We start from the raw sequence: 17,152 nt of genomic DNA on the forward strand, positions 1-17,152 counted from the left end.
TGACATTATTTTTTGCAATGATTATGATAAACAGAAGGCTGCATACCTTTGACATTTTAAGCTTCAGGTGTAATGGGATTAGATAAAAACTTTGTTGGTTAACATTGCAAGCACCATCGGCACAGTATAGTTCTTAAGCATACTGTCAACCTGAATTACATGCATTATGCAATTGCAGGAAATGATTCTTTCCCCGTGGCATGATTAGAGGAAAGAAGTCACTCAGAGAGGAGGGCAGGATTCTTTGTAGAGGAAGCAGCAGTTAAATGTCAGGAGTCATTTCAAGGTCCAGAAACCAATTTCGTGTTTTGTGGCCATTGATGACTGATTGAAACAAATCTTTGCCAGCTTGCAAATCATAACTTTTGTTTGAGCTTACTTTAGTTTCATCCCGAACTAAAGATTTTGAAAAATCCAGGGCTTTATAGAAGGGTTTTATGCTCTGATCTCATTCAATGCGTTTTTTGCCATCTTTGTATTCTGGCATCTGAGAAGTTAATACTGTTTACAGCATGGGACTTGCTTTCTTCCATTCTTCTTGCAAATGCATTGGATACTGGCGAAGGCTTCATAGTCCTGTGAACAAATTTGGAGCAGAAGGTTGTGGTCTGAGATCAAATGAGGCATGTGGCTAGCCAACTCTTCCTGTCCACCCAGCAGAGGAGAGTGTGTAGTTTATCAGGAAGATAATGGCAGCTGAAGCAGAGGGTTGTACTCTCCACATGTCATGCTGCGAATAGTGTCTACCACCTATATTGCCTTTTATAGGAATACAAATATTTGTTTTCCACATAATCACCATCCAGGCAGCCATTAGTCAATGGGACTGTAACTAGATACTGATGTCTGCTGCCATGCAGATCTGTAAGTGATGATTTATGTTAATGTATATCAATGAATAATTAATATTCATGACTGTCATCTGATCAATAACTTTAAATGATCTTCTGCTACCCTATATTACCAAGATACAGTATTAATGCACTGCCACCATTCACATTCTGCTTGGCTTTTTAATTAGTGTGTGTGGCTCCATGAAGAATTGTTAAAATTTTGAAACAAAAACTAAAGTAACAATACTAAAAAGTAGTAAAACAATCATTTTAACAAGATAACCTTGAAACTGGTAAGCAATTTGCTTGACTGCATTGTCAGGTGTCGAAGGTCCTCTTCCATTTATCAGATTTCTTTTTTGCTGCCTTGAAAAATGCTGAACCGTGAGCAGGAAAAGCACTCAAATAATGATTTTGTTGCCCACCTGTTACTTGGGATTATGCACAATAAATCTTTCTCTCCTATCTTCCTTCTTACAGAAACATCTCCCCTGCAGATTATATCTTTGATTTTTCTTTTACTTGCAAGTCAAACTCGTCAGCTTTTCGTTGTCTTATTTTCATTTATTTTGTGGGGTATTTTTAAAGTTTTGGGACATTATGAGTTTCAAATAGTACCTTAGTTTCATGAAGTGTGGAAGAGTGCCTGCATCCATGGAAGAATTCATTCTTTCTGTTTTACTTTTGTTTTGTTGCTTTTTATGTACTTTTTATCTAAGTGCATTGTTTGAAGCTGTTATTTACAAACTCTGAACAGTTAAACTGCTCCGTCCACATCTTGGTATACAGACCTCCAGAGACTGCTGTCTGTTAATAGTTTCTGAGCTTTTGAGAGAGGTTAACTCTCTGTCAGCATACCATCTTGACTTTCCTGAGACATCTGTTTTTAAAAATGGTTTTGTACAGTGATGTCAAGGATTGTTTTTTTTTTTAATAGGTAATATTTTTGTGAAAATGACAGATTACATCAGCTGACATATTTTTTTCCTGCCAAGTACAGGATGCTTTTAGTACATCGAGAGCTTATAATATTTCAAAGGGTGGGGCAGGGAAAATGACCCAGGAAGATTGAAAAATAGTATGTGTGATACCATCCCCCTCTTTTCCCTCTGCCCTTGTGAGTACAACTGAGATGTAACTGTGCAATCAGTTGCAGTGTGCTTTTGATGTCCGCGTTTGTTGGGAAGCCTTAAATTATTTAATGTCAGTGGTGATAAATGTTTGTTGTCCCACATACTGAAATGAAGAAAGCATCTTGAATGTGCAGTGTTTGTGAAAAGAATACTACAGCTTTTTGTGTTTCAGTCAAGCTGTTCTGCCTTTCTACTATGGGACCCTTTATGAGGGTTAGCATTTTTTGTGTATGCCTTTTTTTTTAAATGGCAGTGACAGTAGCCAGAAGCTTTTCATCTGTGTGTCCATGCAGATGTTTATGTGTGGCATGTATATCTGTGTACTATTCATCAGTCATATATATAAAATTCAAAATGTCTGAAGGAGTGTTTTAAGATTGCTTTTGCTGCATTTTTTGGGGCACAATCAATTATTTCTTGGTTTCTTGTTATTTATTCTTAACCGTGTAATTGCATAAGGTATATGAATTATAAAAGTAATCTGCGGCAAGTTGAATGGATATTATTTTTTTACATGTCATGGAATTGTTTTTATTTTCTTGTTGATCTCAAGGTGTGCATTCTTTTCAAATTTTTATTTCCACCATGTTCTTATGATTATGCACATCGGTGTTCCATCATAACTGTTTCAGGGTTGATATTAAAAATTGCAGCTCAAAAAGTCACCACTTATTTGGGGAAGGAACTACTTGAACTATCTGTAATGAGACTGGAATTTTTAACTTCATAATTTTGCAGCTGATGGTATTATTTTCAGGCAGAGTGCACCAGTGAACAACAGAGCATGTACTTAACTGAATAAAACTCTAACAGAATAACGATTTTCTATATTTCAGACTAAAAGCATCAAATTTGGTTTCTTCCGTCTCTTTCGAGCTGCACGTCTGGTGAAACTACTCCGTCAAGGCTATACAATTCGTCTTTTACTTTGGACCTTCTTCCAGTCTTTCAAGGTAGTAATCCTTTTGAAGTTTAAACATACGTTGTTAGAACTTCCTTAAAAATGCAGGATTCTTAATCTGATGTATACTTTCAAGACTTTCTTTGGACAGTCAAGAGATGAGACAGACAGATGAGTTGACAGCAGTGAGGAATGTATTTGCAGTTGCATCTTGTTTCTGTTTCAGGCACTGCCCTATGTGTGTCTTCTCATCTTAATGTTGTTCTTCATCTATGCCATCATAGGGATGCAGGTTAGTTGAGCCTTCACTAGCTTGCTCTTATGACTATGGTGACCTCTGGAATGTCTGTAGTATTGTTCTTGTCATAAGTAAGCGCAATAGTTCATATGCCCAGTTGTACAAAGCAAACTATTACCTAATCATTTCTCTTTTACGTTCTGTATAATACAGTGCTGCCATTGTTTTGTCATCTACAAAAATGGAGAGAGAATGTGTATCTGGGAGAAAGAGAAAGAGTGTGTGTATGTCAAAAAATTGGTGTACATGTGTTTTTAATTTGGTCCACAGGTGTTTGGAAACATCAGACTAGATTCACGAACTGCCATCAACCGCCACAACAACTTTCGTTCCTTTTTCCAGGCACTAATGCTGCTGTTTAGGTAAAAAAAATGCTTCTTCTGTCACAGCTTATTTGGTTGAAATTTATGGGATCTTTGATCAACAATGTCATCATGTAAGTTTTTCATCAGATACATCCAGATAAAATGCAGCAATATGGATCATGCTCTTTTGTTGCTTTGTGAGAATTTCTTAAATTCTGAACATTGCAGGTGTGCAACTGGGGAGAACTGGCAGAGAATCATGTTGGACTGCTCCAGTGGACGGCCATGTGACCCAGAGTCTATACGACCCAATGACACACTGCGCTCAATAGAAACAGGCTGTGGCCTTGATATTGCATACATCTATTTTGTTGTGTTTTTCTTCCTGTGCTCTTTCTTGGTGAGCAACTTTCATTCTGCTAAATTTGGGAGCATTTGGCAATGCATCAAAGTTAAAGGTGCTCAAAATTTGCTGTGCAAAATACCACTTATGTTAGACTCTACTTCTTTTTCATTGGCCTGTGGTTGACAGCCACAAACCTTAGCAGCACTGCATAAGAAACTGTGCGGCAATTAAGATAGGTTAAGCTAGCAGTACACGGGAAACTAGGGTAGGTATTACATCGGCTTCCACTACAGCTCATTGACCATAGGCGTCTATCCAAAATCACCATACATTATCTCAGCCATAAAGATCCCCAAAAAGGTTCTAGACCTTCTGATCCCCAGAGAAGTCATCTAAGTGTATATCAGATTAGTTCCTCAAAGTAATCCAAATATTGGAAGTTTCTAAAATGAAAATCCATTTAGTCAAGAAGACTACGGAAGGCCATTTGGTCTAGTATAGTCTAGCTTTAGATTTATATATAACAGGAGATTTTTGTACATCTGCAGATGTTGAACTTGTTTGTTGCTGTCATCATGGACAACTTTGACTACCTAACCCGAGATTCCTCTATCCTTGGGCCACACCATTTGGATGAGTACACGCGGGTTTGGGCTGAGTATGACCCAGGGGCAACGTGAGTTCCAGAGACCTTGTTATAAACCAAATCTTTTGCAATTAGTATCAAGTTTTGCATCACTTTTATAAATAAGCAAAGAGTCCTAGAGACCTATAGTTACAATCCAAAACATTCATAATTAACATCAGGTTTTGCATTACTTTTTACTTATTTAAATTTACATTTACAGTGCATTGTGGACATAGATTTTTGTTTTAGTTTTCTTAATTCCCAAAAGGAGATAGTACAGTTTTCTGGCCTTCTGCAGGCTTCTGTTCAGATGCTGCCATTTCTTATGATTATTGTGTATCCCAATTTCCAAGAGAAAATGTTTCTTACCTGTAGATGCACTATTCAGGCTTCTGCTCAGGTACTGATTTTTCTTGTTATTTCCTGTCCCATTTTCCAACAGAAATTTGTTTAAGCACCTTTGAATTACATTCAAGTTTTAGTGTTAACATTCAGGCCTTTGCAAATAAAATACGCATCATTTTTTAAATCTATCCCGGACTAAGGGAAAGATGTTTTATTGTCTATTTCAGGGGTCGCATTCATTACACTGATATGTATGAGATGTTGCGCAACATGGAACCACCTGTTGGGTTTGGAAAGAAGTGTCCTTATAGATTAGCTTATCGAGTGAGTATAGGCCATCACTGCAAACATATATATATATAAGAAGAGAGATTAAAAAAATGTCTTATGAATTATTTGTTATATGTGCTGGGTGAGAATGAGATCGGCCATGGTGTGATGTTTCCTGTAGATAAAGTATTTGAAAAGCATGATGTGAATCAATCATGTGTTTTATAGATTTGTATGTCGTTGGATAATTTGTACATTATTTTTATTCATTCTGGTCATTGCTGTTCTGATCATTTTGCAATGGGCAGCAGGTAAGCAACTTATTTTATTCTTGCAGAAACTCATCCGCATGAACATGCCTGTGGCTGAGGATGGGACAGTTCACTTCACTACAACCCTGTTTGCCCTTATCCGTGAATCTCTTATGATCAAAACTGGCCCAGGTGTGTGTTGAAATTAATATTAGTGCTTTCTTTTAGTTAAAAATATTTAAAAAATTACCAAATAAATTATATCTTTTTCTTGAAGTAGCTAACACTGCCAACAATGTGCATCTCCATTGGAACTGCACTGTCAAGCAGCATATATGTGAACAAAGGTTTTCTTTCCAGCTGAAGAAATGGACAAGCTGGATGAAGAGATGCGAGAAACAATCCGACGTCTGTGGTCTGTTCAAGGTAGAAAAATGCTCGACCTCCTCATGCCCAGTAATGATGGTTAGTAGATTTGTGACTCTTATCTATAGTATCATCATTCTTTAGCAAGCATTTTTTTAAATCCATAATTTTCTGGAAGATGTCTTTCTTTGCTCAGAGATTTGCTTTCTTGTGTGAAATATTAGCATATTATTTTTTGTTGTTCCACTAGAACTGGATGAAGGAAAGATGACTGTAGGAAAAATTTATGCTGGGCTGCTGATAGCAGAAAACTGGAGAGCCTACAAAGCCAGCCAGTCAGCGAACTCAAACTATAGAATGGTGAGTGAAACTGTAGCATCTTTTCTGACAAGAAACATGATAATAAAAAAATCTTGTTCATGCTTTAAAGCACTGACATGATCCATCTGTCTGTGTCCGTGTCTGTCTGTCTGCCTGCCTGCTGTATTTCTCTGTCAAAGTGCAGTAGAAGTATAAGAGATTTGTGCTTGTTCTGTTGATACCATCATAATCAGATGATTGGTGTTTTGTGGCATTTCCAGGAAGAAAAGGATGAGGTTAGTAATTTTGGCACCTTCATGCCTATGCATGACGACACTGACACTAACACGGCATGTTTCTATTTGACCAATCTTTCACTTTTGAAATATATATATATCTGGTGAATCGATTCACCTTTTTTTGGCGATTTGTTACTGTGCTTTATTGGGTGGGTACAGGTCTTTTTTTAAAGTTTCTTTTCTACTTTATTACATAAGTACAAAGATGTACTTTTATGCTATCATTAAGGCCTATAGGTTGATAGTTTGGCACTGCACGTTAGATATATAGTTAATGCACAAATTACTCAGCTGTGCAGATTGTGCAAGTTTTGCATGGGATAAAGTACTGGAGTGTATCAGCTGTATCTCTTTCATAGCCTGATGTACTATTGTTGACATAAGGCTACATTAGTTTTCTAAATCTTGGCATTACTTCTTTTCTCATCTCTTGTCAGATCTGTTGTTAATGGCTTTAAGCAAGGAACACATGAACGATAAACACTTAGGAGAGGAAACTGTTTATCATCTTTCTTAAGGACTGTGATAGTATTTTTTAAATGCTGAAAGTAGTATTATATAGTTGTGGTTTGTAAGAATCCACTTACAATATACTGAATGCAGTAGTGTGATGTTAAATAAAGGAGGTCTAGGTTTTTATTATAGGCAATTAAACATGGAATGGATTAAACTCTTTCTACTTCATTTGTTAATGGAAAAACTATTTAGATATACCACGCAGAAAATCATTTGCAGTTCCCAACATTTATTTTATATTAAATTTTTTCACACTATCTGTTTCAATTCATTTCTTTTTTTATAGATAAAAGGCTATTTCCCCACCATACATGAAATTCAGTCTTGAATATAATATACAATTATGAGCACATCACTACAGTTACATACTGCCATTACTGAACTAGATAGTAACTAAGAGTTGTTGTCAATGTCTTTACTAGCATCATGAAGATGAGGTAAAGATATTTCCTTATTTTTTTTTTTACATTTTTTTGTCTTCATCATTGGTATTTTTTCAAAATTTTTGTTAAAAGCAGTTACTGTACTTACATTCGGTTTGTTCACTTTGATGGCATTTCATTTGTAAGTAGCTGTAGAAGAGTTCTCTGCACACTGTTTCTGCACATTATTTTCAACAAACACAGCCCAGAAACACCTCCATAGAGTCCCTTTTCTCTGACATTCATCACTCTTTGCATGTATGCATACATATTGCCCAATAGAATCCTTTCTTTTAAAATCGTTCATTGCACTTAAAACCTTTTTGCACTTATATAACTGGTACATCAGATTGGCACCAAGCTGCAACCGCATATTATGTTGGTCTTGTTGAGCCATGGACTTAAAAACTTTATTTTTATTCACCAGCATTTATCATACCTTTTGTTGATTTATTATATTTTTAAAACTACGCTGCACCAGCATCTGTTCAGGCCGGCTGTCAGTGAAAAAAATAAACATGGCAGTGTAGCCTGTAGTCACTGCAAACATATTCTTGAAACAAAAATTTTGATAGATAAGTACTTTATGATGTTTAAAAGCATGTGCTGTAATACTGCTTGGTTGGCATGTGAGAAATTATAGCAAGTTATTCATCATATATCGCCATTATGGTTAGGAGGAGGGTACGGGAATAGGAGACACACGTACCTCACCTCCCACAACAGCAGAATAAGCTAAGAAGACGTTCAATTCCATGTGCCCATCAGAGGTAAAACATGAGCAGGAATGTGTTATCCAGTGTATGTTCACAGTCTTATATGGATTTCAGAGGCCACCGTCACTGTTTCGTCGACTGATGGGGGTGATGAGAACACCTTCTACCGCTCGATCCAGTCAGAGTATCGACTCGGAACACTCAGATGACAATTTAGATGGCGGGCATAGGTAACATAAGATGTTATGTGGTGTTAATTTGATGTGGTATCATGCCTCATGTTTGGTATACAAGTTACTTGCTCCAGGATTCTCAGAGCTGACTTCACATTCTTTAGTTGATGAAGATGATTCTTATGTTCTCAGCTTGTTTTACTTTGTGTGATAGGTTTGCTGATTGTTCATGTTGGATATGTGTCATGGACTTTGGTGATTAGTTCTAGAGTCTTGTGGCTGTGGATTAAACTTGAGTTGGTCTTTGTTTGTTTGTTTTGTTTTATTTTCTTTTTGTGGTGTTGGGGAAGACATGCACATGTACAGCAGTGCCCATCCAGAAGGACCAGACGTACTGTGCTGTTCCCATGTGTCAGTGTGTTGTATTTTTTGTGCAGCATTGATAAAGGGCAACATTCTTTCAGCTTTCTCAGGAGGGGCAGCAGCAAACGCAGGCGTGACCCAGCCTACAGCGACACATCAAGTGTGCAGGTATGTGTACCACAAACCTAACGTCAGCATAAACTTTGAGTCTTTGATCATCAAGTGTAACTTAGACCTGCTGATCAACTGTCAAGTGTGGGTTTGTTTCCAGTGGAAATCTGAATTTCTTTTTTGATCTCTAAACATTTGCTGCACATCTAATTTATAATTGTCTCACTTCTATGTATTTTGTTTCAGTAAAACAATCCTCTGCTTTCATTTGCCATGCGCAGCTGCTGAGATGTTTGTAGCATTTAAACAAGCTTCCCTCTACAGATATAACTGATCACCTTTGTAAAAAGCTTTTGTTTCAGTATCTTGCACTGTTACTTTCTGAAGTGTACTGCAATCAGCACATGCTTGCTAGAGCATCGTGCTTTGTACTTTTTGTAGTGTTGTCAGTGTGGGAAAACTGGCCCAAGCCTGTGGTCAGGCATGAGGGTTATGCTTCATGTGAACTCAACTCTTGTTTGACAGGCACACTACCACAAAACGATTGGTGGCTATATAAATGCCTCATATTCACATGAGGGCGAAGAGATTCAGGCAAACTCACTTTCAGCAAAGGTAGAGAAACTTCAACCATGTCTGAGGGATTTGTTATTAGGTTGCGGTGGAGGTGAAACCGGTGCTGCTTTTTTCTGTTTGTGGATTGTTTTGTTTATTGGCTTGATCTGCAGAGCAGTCTGCTTACACAGTCTACATTTTGCCATGTAGAGTGGTTTGAGTGCGTGAAACAGTCTTCCTTCTGTCAAGAAAAGTAAAGGTGTATGAAAAATACTTGGCAATTTCATTTTATTTGGCTGAAAATTCTTCCCTACAAGCAGTTCAACAACCAAGATCCACTTTCATTTCCATCACTGGCATGCCTGTAGTACTTTGACATTTGCTGTTGGTGATGGGCTTGGCAAGATGCACAGTGTGTGTACCGAACCCGTCTTCTACGCAAAAATAGTCAAATACCTGAACAATGCACATCTAGGCTTAGGAGGTCACAGAACTGTGCTTAGAAACAAAAAAGTTCTAGTGATGTTCTCATATGTGACTTATGATTTCTTAGAGCCTGGAGTTGAAAGACGTGCCCAGTGTGTCGAACCAGAGCTTACGAAGCCAGGACAATTCTCTTATAGCCCTTGCAGCCAATCAAATCACAGCCTCCTTCTCTAAGCTGAATGAGGTGACAGTATGTTGTCGTGAATGTGATACTTCCTCATTCCATTTCCTGCCCCTCTTTGCCTAGAGTTTTCCTTCTTTTTCTTTTTTTGTGCCTTGAGTGACTGGTCTGCAGTGGTCATATCTGCTAGTTCTTGACAAAGTCCAACTTGTGCTTATGCTGTTGTATGGTGCAACCCTACCTTTCACATTACATTAACCCGTATATGTTACACACACAGTTGAATGGTTTTATGAGCATCCTTAAAGTATTTATTTATGGATCTTCATTCCCATGTTTGTAGTGCAGGCATTCTTTCTATTATGCAGACATGTTCAAAAGTAATGCATAAATGTGTGCCACTCAAGAATACCATCAGCAGACTCCAATGCTCTGTCCCCAGATATTGGATGAAATTCATTTTTGTATAGTGAAATTTTTTTTTCTCTCGACACCATTGGTTGGATGGTTTTTGTCATATCCACAGATTCATCTCAGAAACATGGATTTCTAGATGCGTTGTAGTCCCATGAAGTAGCTAGATGCTCAAAATGTATTGCTCCCTAGTCCGAATCCAAAACACTTGTACACAGCTTTAGATGTGCATGCATATTCAAGATGTGCAATTTTGGAACTGTGTCGTGGCTCAAGGCAAATCTCACAGCATGAAGTTGGCAAGAGTAATGGTAATTGCCGAACTTCAGCTGCACTAACAATCCACTGAAAGATTTAACTAGTCGTGAATTTATCACTGTATGAGATTATTTTTTCTGAACTCTTGAACACAGTGTGGTCAGTAAAGGTGGAGATTTATACAGATAGTTCAGAGGATACATAGGATACAGAAGGGTACGTAAGGTACATAGTTTATTGTAGAGATCAATACCAAGGAACCTTTCATTGTTCAAAACAGTATTAAAGAACCTTTACATTGTAGAAAACAAGAAACGCACATATTGGTACTTGCTGCATCTGGAGCTTATACAGAAGGACACATTGTACAGATTAACAGTGAGCAGATTTAAATAAATATAGACAAACAGTGTGTAGATTTTTACACTTAAATAAGTATAGAGGGATACATTGTACAGATCTATACAAGGATTATGGAGCCACAGTATATAGATACACACATAGGAATGCATTGTATAGATCTGTACAGCACGGCACAGAAGTACAAATACACATAATTACTACAGAGAAGGTGTACTGCACATAGCACAGAGGGACATGGTCATTACAGAGGGTGGATTGTACAAATCAGTACTGAGGGACATGACAATCACAGAGAGGCTGTATTGTACATAGTATAGAGGGACATGATCATTACAGAGAGTTACCTGCATCATAATGATGGTGCTCTGGGATGGGCTGGGATGACTGCATGTTTTGTAGTATACTGCATGCTAAATATTTATTTGTAGACATTTGGTTGCTTTTATGTGCATGACATGTGAATCTTTCCATATCACAATCTATCATTTCAAAATTGTATCTCTAGAATGTTTCAAATGCATGATATAATAATAGTTTCTGCTATTTTTATTAATTTCTTGTCTGCAAAATTTTTCTGTTCAACGTTTTCTATAGTCTCTTACATATAAAATAGTTCAGAAAGTTTTTTTTATTTAAAAACCGCTGGACTGCCTCATGTATTACTGATTTTGACTGCCTAGGGAACAAGTGCTTAATGATATTTGTTTCCTCTGTTTTTGTTTTTTTAATTCTTTTTTGCTTTACTTCATTCTTGTAGCCAGCAGACCGTCAAGATTTTTCACGTGGGTTGCGACCAGAACATGCAGGTCACCAGAGTGCCCCACGGATGACACCAGACAACCACCAGCGAAGTGGCAACCGATCACCTTCTCTGCCAACAACACCTGTCTCCCCCCGATCTCCTCTTGGTTCTATACATAGCCCATACGGCTCACCACGTGCTTCACCTGTTCCATCTCGTCGTTCACCTTCTCCTCGCAGATTTGATGTGGGTTTTGCTGCAGCTGTGACAAACCTGGTAGAGCAGGCACACACTATTGCTGACCAGGACAGAAGAAAACCATATGGTGTGTAAGACATCCACTGAACCACTGATTCATTTTGGCACAAAGAATATTAGTTTTATGTTGGATTTTTTCATGTGAAGCCTTCTGTGGTTTTCCTGAAGCCACTTTAAGTAATAAGACATTAATTAATATTAAATAAGTAATATTAATCTTCAAAACCAATGGGAAAAATACATCACAAGTCTGTGTTTGCTATTGGATATTGCTGTAGTGTGCATCACCACTTCATGCTTCTCCTAAAAAAAATCTTATGTAACCATACTTGAATGAATGCTTCTTGCTTAACTTCATGCTGAAGTATTATCAAAACTGAATATAAAATCATGAACCAGATATGGCTTTTGCAATGCTAACTTTAAATACTTTAAAGTGTAGAATATTAAACCTGTGTGTTAACACCATGAGAGCCATTTAAGGAAATTAAATTACTTTTTGTGATTTAATAGTAAATTCTTTCCCTTCTTTCTTTTACGACTGCCAGTAGCAAAGCATGAAGACAGTTTGTCATCACCTCAGCTTCGTGGTCGCAGTAGAAAGCGCCCACCACTTCAAACGCAGTCTCCAGTTCTTGGCTCTCCTCTGCCTAGTCCCGGACCTATGCACCGTGGCAAAGGTAGAGAAGAGCGTGGTTTCTACAGGTCCACTTCACTAGAGACACGTTCCCGCACCCCCTCCCCCAACACTGGCCACTCCCCTTCCCAGCAGGAGTACTATGGCTCCACAAATTTGATTGACAGGTCCAGAAGCCCTAGCCCAAGCCCAGCCCAGTCTCCCCCCAAAAGAACACCAAGAAAACTTCCTCCTGTACCCTTTGTGCCAAGCACTCCACCACCCGGAATGGGACCAATGCCATCAACACCTGTGCAGGTTTCTGGCCGAGGATCGAGCTCCTCTGGGCCAGTGACTAAGCCTGCTACGCTGAACTTGACTCAGCCCAAACTAAAAGAGACGATGCCAAGGGTGATGCCTTCCCCTACGGTACCTCAGGCTCCAAAGTCACCCAGCAGCATCAACTTTCCTCGTCTCTCCACATCGCCCACCCGCTTGCAGAAGAACAGTGATCCCAAGGCAGGTGTGGCTGGTGCACATTCTCACCATAACCAAAACAGATCTGCTGCTGCTACTGCTGGGAGCGTACATCAGGCACCTCCACTGTCTCACCATGTACCTCCTCCAGGTCGACTTGCACGTCCAGAGCCCTACAGCCCTACAGAGAGAAGTAATCTGAACAAAGATGAAGCAAACTCTCACCAACAACACAAAGCCAACTCTACTCCGAGTAGGACTTCTGTTAGAGGCTCCACCCATCAAGATGATCCATCCTGGAGTCGAGGGGAGAGAAATCCTGATAGAGGAGCATCCCCACAAGGACCTTCTGGGCGTTCACCAGACTTGCGTAATTCTGAGCGTAGTCGTATTTTAGCACACCAATTTGACAACGCCCCAGCAGAAAGTAGTAGCACTAGTGGAACTAGCAGTGAAGGTAGAGGTCGTTCTCGGCCTTCTGCAACTCTTCCGAATGGTTTCAAACCAAAAGGTAAAAAGACTGAAAGGTATGAAATGCGTAGTGATATAAATGTTCCACTTAAGGAGGATTCCGATGAAGATGACGACTGGTGTTAATGAAGTACTTTTGTGATCTCTGTTTTGATCTGTCTTGCAGCACTGTCATTGTGCTGTTGTCAGTCATCCCACATGCTCCTAGTGTGCTTGCTTAGCATCACAACATCTTGTGGAATGCCACCGACAACTTACTACAGTTGTGGCCATCAGCTTGTAGGACGGGTTCTATTGCCACATCAAGGAAGCAGCAGAAAAGAGAAAGTTGATTTAGGCCCTGATTTCATCTGCCTTCAGTTTTCACATCTGCAACCTGCTGTGCATTCTTTTCGTGAACAAGAGCTCCAGAGTATATGGACACACTCTGTATGGACTAAAAATTTTAAAAAACCATGTTCATGTATTTTTGCAATTTAAAAATAAGTGACTTCTTTTGGTTTTTGGCTACCAAGAAAGTTTTTCATTCATAATTGTTTTGTATGAATTGTTTTCAAACGATAGAATCTTGCTTCCAAGCAATTCAACAAGCTTTTAACAGCTCAAGCAACTGAAATAAAAATGCGCCACTTGCTGGTAGCAACAGTCAGCTAACTTTTTAATAGTGTCACCATCATAATTGTTTCTATGCTCTCCTGCCACTTTCCGGCTGGCCGGATAACTATGGATAAAATGTTACAGTCAACAGTACCACCACTGTTAATCCTATAGAACAACTTTCTACATCATTCGCTTCCCTAGTCTAGCCACAGTAAGAATTTTATGTCATTTTACACTCCTGAAAGAACATTCCATTGCCTGTTATACACGTTCTAGTCACGTCTTTTTGCTGTTTTTACCTTTTATTACTGTGCTTATTCTGTGATAGAATTATTAAGTTTTACATTTCGTAATTCTTGTTTTAATATCACTTTCACAAATATACTTAAGGGCTTTCTTAACCGTCAGTTTGGCTACATTTTGATACTGTTTGGTTGGTTTGGTGTGATTGAGAGGGGGAAAAAAGTATGTGATTGTTGTGCTTGAGGTGTAGACGAATATCTAAGACATCCTTGTTGTAGCTGTAAAATGACTTGCACAGGACATAAAGTCAGCAGTCTTAAAGAAAGGTGTATATATATATATTTATAGTTATTTAGGATTAGCATCCTTGCCAACATTGAACTGAGGTTTTTGCACACAAACTTATGCTAGCAAGAAATCAGATAACAGAAGAAATTACTTGTAGCCACATGAGTTGAAGTGATGAAGAATTTCTGCTATCCCCAGTTGGCAACACCGCATTATATCCACAGAATGATTGGCTAAGATGTGATTGACTGTGACAAAGTGGCCAGTTAAGAAGGCCCTTAGGAACACTTTTGCTTATTTTGTCACAGGCCTTGTAACAGTGAAGTATGCATCTGCTGTCTGTAATGTATTATCAATTCAAACCCCATTTTATTTCTTCTTATTCTTCATAATTTCCCGACACGAGGGTGTGGTTGAGTGAATTCATAACCTAAGAATGCAAAATCACGATGATAAAGCCTTTAGTATTGACCCCAAAAGCTCATTCCAGTAACGCTGAGGGTAAAAGATGCGGATGACCTGCAAACATTATATTTTACCCAAATTGCTGTTAATACTTTTTTGTGGGCATTTTTTTCTGAAATATGAACAGTTTGGATGGATGAGGCATTAATATCCTGTGGACAGCTCAGGCATGAATGTGTGCAAGCATGCGTAAAGTCCACTCATCATCATCACCAATGAAATATTCTAGTTTTGACCATTTCATCACTTCACACAACACCTTCCAAACCTCGGAACATCTTGGTGTGCACATCTGTTTGTGGCATGACTCACATCTGTTCATACTTAGTGTAATTTCTTCAATGATTTTCATCAACAGTTTACTGTGTACAGTGGGTAACCATATCTCTTGCATTTTCATGAAAGCATGCTCAGATTATGTGACATTTTCCATTTGAAAATACTCCACTCTACAGACCGTTTTATTTAGCACAGGCCCTCTCCAGGCTTTTCTTTGTTACTTGTTGTACCAGAAATTCTACTGTTGCCACCTTCACTCTTCAAGCATATATCCATCGGACATTCTGTGAAATTTTGACCTGAAAACCATACATGCCTTCCCTTAAACATTCATATTTGATTCCAGTTTAAATGATTTTTTTTAATCTACCAGTTTTGTTAAAATGTTTCATGCTTACATTTTTAAAGGTGCATTCCCTGGGGTTGGGGGCTTTGTGTACATGTGTGTTTGGGGTTTAGGGGCGATGGAAGATGGACGTGCTTCATATTCACCATAACTCCTAAAATATCTTGAATTGATGAAGATATTTTCCATTTAAATGGTTGCCTTGACTATCTCCAGCAAAATGAATATTGTGGTGTAGCCCATTCCTCCCTCAATTGTGTATCTCTATTGCTTTAAGCAGCAATACTGCAGAACAGCTTGCATACTGTCCATTCAGCTGTTAACCATATGGAAGTCAGCATCTGCCATGACTGGCCTGCCCAATTGGAAAAAAATAGTCAAGTACATAGTCTGTGCTATCATGGGATGTAACTTCACTGCTGGGTGCAGTTTCCTTAATGTTTCCCTGAAGTCCTATGTGAGCGTGTGTGCATGTATGCTTCCTGCTCATCTGCATGCTGCAGCCCATCTTTTTTCCGTAACAGCATGCGTTCAAGTTCAAAGTTTTCTATGCAAAGTTCCTTTTATTCATTTCTCAGTATGTCTCTATCAGTACCAAAACAGTCTGTTTGAATACCTGTATATAACAGTGTCAAAAAGTTATATTTATACATGCTACGCATTATATTTATAACAAAACATGTCTGCTCACTCCAGTCCTTGAATTTTGTTTATTGGTTTTTCTTGTCTTTAGTTTGTTAGTTTACCTGATCTGAACACAGTTGTTGATTGTGTGTTTGTTGGTTGTTTGAGTGGTTATACGTAGTGTGCAATGTCACATTGACATGTTACATTTTTTGCATGTTTATTTAATCTGACTGAAGTTCAGTGCTGTGTATGCTGAAATTAACTGTTGGAATTAGAACAAGGGTTTGCATGTTTCAGTTGTGGAAGAGCATGTATGCAGATGCTGTCACATAAATCTTCTCATCCATTGCTTTCCAGCTTTCCCCGTTTACCACACAGGTAACCATCAGAGGAATGTACATAGATAACATTCTGCAACCCATGAAGAACTGGTCAAGGCTATGTTTTGCTTTCAAGAGAATCGACCAACAGGGTCCAGAAAATGACACCACTTCACACCCTCCTCCTCACCTATCAAGTCCTCTGTTAATCAGTTTTAAAAAAAATCATTTTAAAGCACAGATACAATGGCACTGTCACAACCCCCATCATGAAACTCAGCCTCCTTCCTGTTGCTAGACAGTGCACACAATTAAGTTTTTTTTTCTTCTGCTCAAGTTATTTGTTTTTATCCCTGTTATGCATAACATTTGTGAGGTGTTTTTAATGGTATTCTTTTTTAATTGTAGTCTGTGAAACCTGACTGATGAACTATGAACTATTAAATCAGATGTTTTACACTTTATACAGCCTTCTTAAATGCACTTTACACCTTCACTCACCCTTCTTCCTTCTAAACCAATATCTCTTTATCAACTGAAAATATCGCCTTGAAATAAACTTGAATTTACTGCTATTTATATTATTGATTTATGAGTATATTTTGTATGTGTGTTCTTAACAGCATACTAAGCACAAAAGATTGTTG

At 38.4% G+C, this 17,152-nt stretch overlaps 1 protein-coding gene across 29 annotated transcripts in view; it reads left to right on the plus strand.

Annotated features, from left to right (window-relative positions):
* Positions 1–17,084, plus strand: part of LOC112574940 (voltage-dependent calcium channel type A subunit alpha-1-like) — a 278,315-nt gene extending 261,231 nt beyond the window's left edge. For 13 of the 29 annotated variants that reach the window (XM_025256343.1, XM_025256329.1, XM_025256324.1 and 10 more), the window contains 16 exons: positions 2,803–2,919; positions 3,094–3,159; positions 3,436–3,527; positions 3,699–3,870; positions 4,365–4,492; positions 5,017–5,113; positions 5,397–5,502; positions 5,671–5,775; positions 5,927–6,036; positions 6,258–6,272; positions 7,214–7,228; positions 8,044–8,159; positions 8,540–8,633; positions 9,685–9,801; positions 11,531–11,840; positions 12,322–17,084. In XM_025256343.1, the coding sequence (XP_025112128.1) occupies positions 2,803–2,919; positions 3,094–3,159; positions 3,436–3,527; positions 3,699–3,870; positions 4,365–4,492; positions 5,017–5,113; positions 5,397–5,502; positions 5,671–5,775; positions 5,927–6,036; positions 6,258–6,272; positions 7,214–7,228; positions 8,044–8,159; positions 8,540–8,633; positions 9,685–9,801; positions 11,531–11,840; positions 12,322–13,463 (2,802 nt within the window). In that variant the 3' untranslated portion in view covers positions 13,464–17,084. Of the gene's footprint in view, positions 1–2,802; positions 2,920–3,093; positions 3,160–3,435; positions 3,528–3,698; positions 3,871–4,364; positions 4,493–5,016; positions 5,114–5,396; positions 5,503–5,670; positions 5,776–5,926; positions 6,037–6,257; positions 6,273–7,213; positions 7,229–8,043; positions 8,160–8,539; positions 8,634–9,101; positions 9,192–9,684; positions 9,802–11,530; positions 11,841–12,321 lie in introns of all 29 variants that reach the window. The other 16 variants (XM_025256344.1, XM_025256353.1, XM_025256339.1 and 13 more) reach the window with 14 other exon arrangements.
* Positions 17,085–17,152: the final 68 nt, after the last annotated feature.

The sequence above is a fragment of the Pomacea canaliculata genome, linkage group LG11 (genome assembly GCF_003073045.1).
Source record: "Pomacea canaliculata isolate SZHN2017 linkage group LG11, ASM307304v1, whole genome shotgun sequence".
NCBI lineage: Eukaryota > Metazoa > Mollusca > Gastropoda > Architaenioglossa > Ampullariidae > Pomacea > Pomacea canaliculata.